Here is a 7,159-nt window from a genome sequence, read left to right as displayed (position 1 = left end):
GTAGAACCTGAAGAAAATCTCCCATGTGTTGTCGAAGCGTCGAGTAATAAAGTTTCGGTGTAGACTAAACTTTTACATGGCCATTAGCTGAAAAACAAACGATTCAAAATAGTTGCTCCTTGCCGCCAGAGGGCATTACGCTATGGACGATGGGTAACCCTGTGAATCCTTGCTAGCTCGTCTGACACATTATCGGGTCTTCGGCTCGGAGTACAAAAGGAACTACCCGAGACCATAACCAAATACTTGGCCTCCGTAGGGTACAAATATGACAGGAATCACGTTAGTCGTCTTGTTTGGTAAGTGATCGTTTTGAATTTGTTTTAGTCCACGCATGTTGTTATCTTAGCCTTGCATATATTGCATTTATCAATACCCAAGTCTATTACCATTTCACTTTTCACTGTTGTAAACACTAAAAACAAGTGAAATCGGCCTGTCCTTGGGCTGGGCATTCTTTCAACATTCCTGAAATATCTTATTAAACTCAGTGATACATGGTCTTATTTTGATAAATTTGTAATCTAATTAAAAGGTCAGTTGGTCATGCTTCGTCCAGTCACTTGTGAGCTAATATTCTATTCTAGGATGATCATAATTCATTCCGATGCAATCACAGGTGACGATATTTTGAAAAATATTATTTTGTTTTATGATCATCCCAGAATAGTATATTATCATCCTGGAATAGAATTTTAGCTCACAAGTTGCTGTGGCTTGGTTGTAGTCCTGCTTGGAGATGATGTGCAAGATGCGATATATATGTCCATGTATTTTATACCTGTATATACCTAGTACATGTGTATATATATATATATATATACACACACACACACACACACACACACACACACACACACACACACACACATACATACACACACATGTGTATATATATTTATCACATAACTACTTCCAAATCCTCACCTGTGTGATATGTCAAACAGGGCAGATCAAAAACCCAAATCACCCGTTTTACCAAACTATTTTTTCTATCTAATGTTTCAAGTGTTAACACTGCCAATCCTACGCTATGATCAAGTTATCGTAATAATTATGTGCTTTCAAAATGTTAATGCACACATTACGTTACATATATCGTTGTTCAGCATGAGTTTGATCTGTAGAGGTACTTTTATTGTTATTTGATTAATTTTATTCTATCTAAAAATCGTGTAGATTATTGCAATATAACAGCTGACAAACTTACATCTCAGACCACTAAAAATACAGACTAGAAACACAGCTTTTCTCTTGATGTGATGTTGTCACTTATTTGCTGTAGCGATATCTTTTAATCCTAATTAGGGGCCATTGTTTATGTATGAAGTTGCGATGTTACGTTTTATCATGTAAAGTAACACTATATTTGGGCTTCAGTAACTGCAATAATTGTATCGTTTGATGTGGTTTTGAAGATTTTTTCTTCTGTGTTTGTACTTTTTTCATTCCGATGTTTAAATGGAAGCAAAGCTACAATTCCTGCATTAAACGTAAACGTAATTAGACAGAAGCTATTCAGATCTGAATCGCAAAGTTGGGTGATAGAGGGACTGTGGTTGGGTGGATTATTCTGCTAAATTATGCTTTGCCTGCCAAAAATTCAGACATCTCCTAACTCCAACATTAATTACGAAGCCTCCAAGACCCAAGAAGTGTTCAGAGGTACCCCAATTTCTGTCAAAATCGGCAAATGTAGCACCCCAATTTCCATACGGCGAATGTAGCAACAAATGCAGCAGGCAGTACACTGACATCCCGGGACTGACATATTGCCCACGTTTTCAGCATGATCTTGTCTATTTGGGTTTAAATAACATTACAGGAATTTGTAGCATTTGCTTCTTGTTAAACATCAGTACGAAAAAATGGGCACAAAAACAAGAAAATTAGCTTTCAAAATCACAGCAAACCCTACACTCAGCTAGGGCCAGAGATATGTCCCAACCGGATGTTGACAGTCTGTCAGACATCTGAAAACATGTTCCTGTCACCTGTGTACGTAATACACGTAATAATGCGTACTTGTAGTTGTATCACCTCAGGTTGTTACCAAACGCGTTGTTGACGTGGATTTCGATCGACAGTGAAATGTTTGATGTTTGATGTTTGAGTGTGATGACTATGAATCAAATGAGATTGTTTTGGTAACTGAGTTTTATGACTCCAAGAACAAGGATGACCATATCGACATATGATCGAAGATGCATGACTGATCAAGTGGCGAAGTAAAAAAAAACTAACGGACTACAAGCAAGGGTAGTACTATAAGAGTCAAAGTGTAGGTTATTTTAATCCCTGCCCTACAGTAGTATCCATTTTTCAAACGATCTTAAGCAAAATATAGCTTATGTACAACAGTATATCAATGGACGGACGGTTCGATAATTCATGTTCTGATTTACCCGAGGGAAAAGACATAACATCATGATATTTGAATTCCAGTGTCAAAATCCTTATAAAAATCACTTATTATATATTCATAAATAAAGGTTGCTAGGAACAAGCAACTTCAACTGAGCATAACTCATCTGAAACTGCAGTGATTTTGATTCTGACTGCGTGGCGTTCTTCATTTCCGGTCATAGACTACACTTACTAACCTTTGATCTTTTCCAATAGAAACTGGTCGGGTCAATTGCAAAAAACCTGCAAATATACAAGATTCTGAATCAGAAACTGTGGTATTGCAGTTTGCCCAATAACTTTGCTTGAAGATAGTGTATGACTGAACACTTTCATACACGGTTGGGTGATTATCTTTTTATACATGACATGATGATGTGCAAGATTGTAACTTTATTCTGACATTCTTTCAGGTCTTGTAGCAGTATTCATGATACCTTATGTAGATGGACAACAAAAAAGTGCCACAGTTGGTAGGAACTTTCACCATGCAATCATGAGAGAGACATTCTTTAATCCAAGTAAGTGATTTTAAAATGAATGCTATGTCTGGTTTTCAATTCCCTACAACTAAAGAGAAACGATGTCTATTGATATGTGCTGATCCATAGTTTTTGCTAAGGTTTGGGTAGTCTAGCTGCTAGACCCTCCTGCTAATGCTATTTTACCTAATAGTAATAAGCCATTCCAGACTGCAAACATGAAATTGAGAACACAGCACCATCGCTCATATTGGGGTATCATCACCTCATAGCACCGTTTCTAAGAGTTTTGTCCCTTGATATTCTGTAGAAAGTACATCAGGAATGTTTTTCATATTGTTCAGACATCGAAGACGGCAGCAGTGCTCTATGATTAACCAAGTAACCTATACCATGTATACCCGCAAGGTACACATTGACAGGAAGTAGAGCACCACTAAGCAAATTTTGGAAAGGCCTATTAACCCTTAAGATGCCATACACTTTCCATGCAAATGACCCCCTAGGCCAAGGACTTTTTAAGTTGCACACAGTTGTACACAATGTTTTGATAGTGATCATTTTACACCAAAACAGGTGGGGTATGGTCTCATCTACAAGTATATCAATAATTATGAAATATTGAATTTTAATTTATATGAATGTATGGTCAGTAACTTGACCAAGAAATTGGGGAAAATTGGTATTAAACACACATTTTTGGTCAAAAAAACATGTGAAATTTAGTTTTTTGATAAAAACAAGGATTACAATTGGAAATTAGCTGTAAAAATTAATAGACAGATAGTATGGGTGTTGGGTAAAATATTTATCATAAAATCAACAAGTACTGTCCGTCGATGTTTACAGTAAATACAAACAAATTTGCATATACAAATACTGCATACATGTGAGTCTAGCAGCATAACGATACGTCTCACGGACGATTCTATCCAACACTTTGTTTGTTAACAAAAATCTGACGAAAGACAACGATGTAGATCCTGCCACATGATCCTGACGTAACGTCTTTATCAGTTCATGTAAACCAACACGTAGGAGTAATCGTACGGCATTGGCATCTGTGGTTTGTCGTCGGCAGGATCGCGCGATCACGGGACCAGCTATTGAAGACGTCAGTCCAAAAGTTGAAGTTATAGGAGGGTTTTCGATACGTTCTAGGAGGACAAAATTTACTCTCTCAAAAATGTAAAATTCTTCATCATCATCACTACCACTGTCTAGAAAATGTCGAGTGAAAAACTCTCTGTCTTCCAGATTTACTTCGTTCAATATATTAGCATAATCACTTTATTGACAGCATATGCAAATTACTCAAATTATTGTCGTTGATTTCAACGATGTGGCCTACAGTGTGGAAGTGCTACGTCGTGGATATCAACGATGCGGCGTCACAAGGGTTAAGAAATGACCAAAGACACACTTTAGGGGGCTATGCATTGACAGAATTACTGCCATCATCTGTCAACTTTATTTGGCAACCTCTCAAAGCACATATACTGGGAAAGTTAATGTGAACTGTGTACATATAGACCCCTTGTCAGTGGTACACTGGGAAAGTTAATGTGAACTGTGTACATATAGACCCCTTGTCAGTGGTACACTGGGAAAGTTAATGTGTACTTTGTACATATAGACCCCTTGTCAGTGCATACACTGGGAAAGTTAATGCATACAGACATCGTTTTACATAAAGAAAATTAAAATGATAGTATGACAAATTTATACATGTATTTTGAGAGACCTGTCTCAACATTATCCAGACACCATTTCCTTCAACTTGCTATCACATTGTAAATTGATATTGTTGAGTCTGAAGCAACTTCACTGCAATGTCATGTTATTGTCTTTACAAACTATTCAGATGTCTGACTAAATATTATGAATGCCAGCATTTTGTCTATCGTTACAAATTTGAAAAAAAAATTGTTTAATGACAAATTTTTAGCCCCGAACGGCACTGCCTGGAGGGGTCTAATACATTGATATTTGGTTCCATCTGTCTGTCAGTCTGTCCATTCATCCATGCGTGTGTTCACCCTCATATCTCAGGTATGCACTGACCGAATCAACCAAACCTGGCACAAAGGTAACACACTATGTGAGCCATATGCATGTGACTTTGTTTTTGATCGAATCAAATACATGTATGGCCAAATGGCAGTCATTAGTCCCTGCCAGACGAAGTCCGGGACGGTGACTTATGGATTGGGTTCTGTCCGCCCGTCCGTCTGTCCGTCCGTCCATTTCTTGGAGATGTCTGGACCGATTTTGTTCAAACTTGGTACAGAGGCAACATACAATGGCATACATATGCACGTCAATTTGATACAAGATACAATCCAATATGGCCACCTAGCAGCCATTTTGTTTGCAAATTTTCCCTGTCTAAAGCCATAACTCATACATGCTTAAACAGATCTCATTCAAAGTTGGTATTAGGACAGTGTTCTATGACATAAATGTGCATATCCATTTTCGTCATGATATGATACAATATGGCTGCCTGGCAGCCATTTTGTTGGCGCAGTTTTCATGTCCAAAGCCATAACTCAGGCATTCTTGAACAGGTACACCCCCCACCCACCCACCCACCCACCCACCCACCCACCCACCAAATGATCACATATATTGCAAAGATAACAACAGGGATTTAATAGACAAATGAATAAACATTCAAAAATGTATGCAAATATGTCTAGCAACATGACCACACCCATAGCAACAGGCAAATGATTGTGTATATTGCAAAGATAACAACAGGGCTGGATAGGCAACTGGATAATCAATCAGTCAGCAAATGAACACCTACCTAGCATGGATCAGCATGTGGGTAAACATTTTTAAAACTGTACAGTTGTGCTACAATGTCATTGGCGCTCTTTTTATTTGCGACAGTTACTTCTGAATATTTCAAGGTAAACGGTGTCATAGGAAAACATTTGAATGTAATATATTACATTTTTAAACATTTATACTTTGTTTACTTTGTAGCACAGCTGAATTGAGCTTCAGTAGTGCTATAGGCATCAAGAAATGTCTCAGTGTGTATGTGTGTGTGTGTGCTATCAGTGTATGTTACTGTATGTATGTAGGTATGTCGATACGTCTGTCTATGTATGTACTGGTATGTGTATGTGTATGTGTATATGTGTGTATGTATGTGTGTATGTGTGTATGTATGTATGTATGTATGTATGTATGTATGTATGTATGTAAGTATGTATGTATGTATGTATGTATGTATGAATGTATGTAAGTATGTATGTATGTATGTATGTATGTATGTATGTGTGTGTGTGTGTATGTATGAATGTATGTATGTATGTATGTATGTATGTATGTATGTATGTATGTATGTATGTATCTATCTATCTATCTATCTATCTATCTATCTATCTATCTATCTATCTATCTATCTATCTATCTATCTATCTATCTATCTATCTATCTATCTATCTATCTATCTATCTATCTATCTATCTATCTGTCTATCTTATAAATTTATATAGCGCCAAATATCCAAAGAAAACAATGTTCAGTGGCGCTTAGAGTTAGGAAGGAGATGAAAAAGCTCTCTGAAATATGTGGGTTTTCAAGCGTCTTTTGAAAATGTTAACATTGGGAGAGGTTTTCATGTCCAGGGGTTGAGAGTTCCAAAGTTCAGGAGCTGCTGAAGAGAAGGAGCGGCGACCATAGGAAACCAGATTCCATTTGGGTGTATGCAGAAGGCATTTATCCGATGAACGAAGAGTGCGTAATGAAGAACGAGGTGTAATTAAGTTCTTGAGATATCATGGAGAGATTCCATTTAGGGCTTTGTAAGTGATGAGCAGAAGTTTGAAAACAATACGATGAGATACTGGAAGCCAATGAAGTTGTTTCAGAATAGGGGTTATGTGTTCGAATTTCCTGGTGCACGTAATAATCCTAGCTGCCGTATTTTGGGCACGTTGTAAGCGTGGATTTCTTAATAAACAAGTACAGTTCATTGTCGTCAGCGAATTGGTGAAACTGAAGTTTATGACGGAGAATGATCTGATCGAGTGGTGAAATATAAATAGTAAACAATAGAGGTCCTAGGACAGAGCCCTGAGGTACTCCGAACCGTAGCAATTGAGCAAGTGACATTTTCCCATTTAGTGTAACTGATTGAAATCTGTCTGTGAGGTATGAGCAAAGCCATTTAAGAGGAGTTCCTTTGATACCAAGATCTGACAAACGCTTTAGAAGTATTTCGTGATCTATGATATCAAACGCTGCAGATAAGT

The 7,159-nt window shown here is 37.4% G+C and overlaps 1 protein-coding gene across 1 annotated transcript in view; it reads left to right on the top strand.

The window, feature by feature from the left end:
- Positions 1 to 153: 153 nt before the first annotated feature.
- The window catches only part of LOC144450713 (epsilon-sarcoglycan-like), a 38,593-nt gene continuing 31,587 nt past the window's right edge, over positions 154 to 7,159 (top strand). Inside the window, exons 1-2 of the mRNA XM_078141380.1 lie at positions 154 to 299; positions 2,820 to 2,927. Coding sequence (XP_077997506.1) covers positions 269 to 299; positions 2,820 to 2,927 — 139 coding nt within the window. The 5' untranslated portion in view covers positions 154 to 268. The remainder of the gene's footprint in view (positions 300 to 2,819; positions 2,928 to 7,159) is intronic.

This window comes from Glandiceps talaboti, chromosome 20 (assembly GCF_964340395.1).
Source record: "Glandiceps talaboti chromosome 20, keGlaTala1.1, whole genome shotgun sequence".
NCBI lineage: Eukaryota > Metazoa > Hemichordata > Enteropneusta > Spengelidae > Glandiceps > Glandiceps talaboti.
Note: the sequence above shows the minus strand (reverse complement) of the source record. Positions and strands in the feature narration are given on the sequence as shown.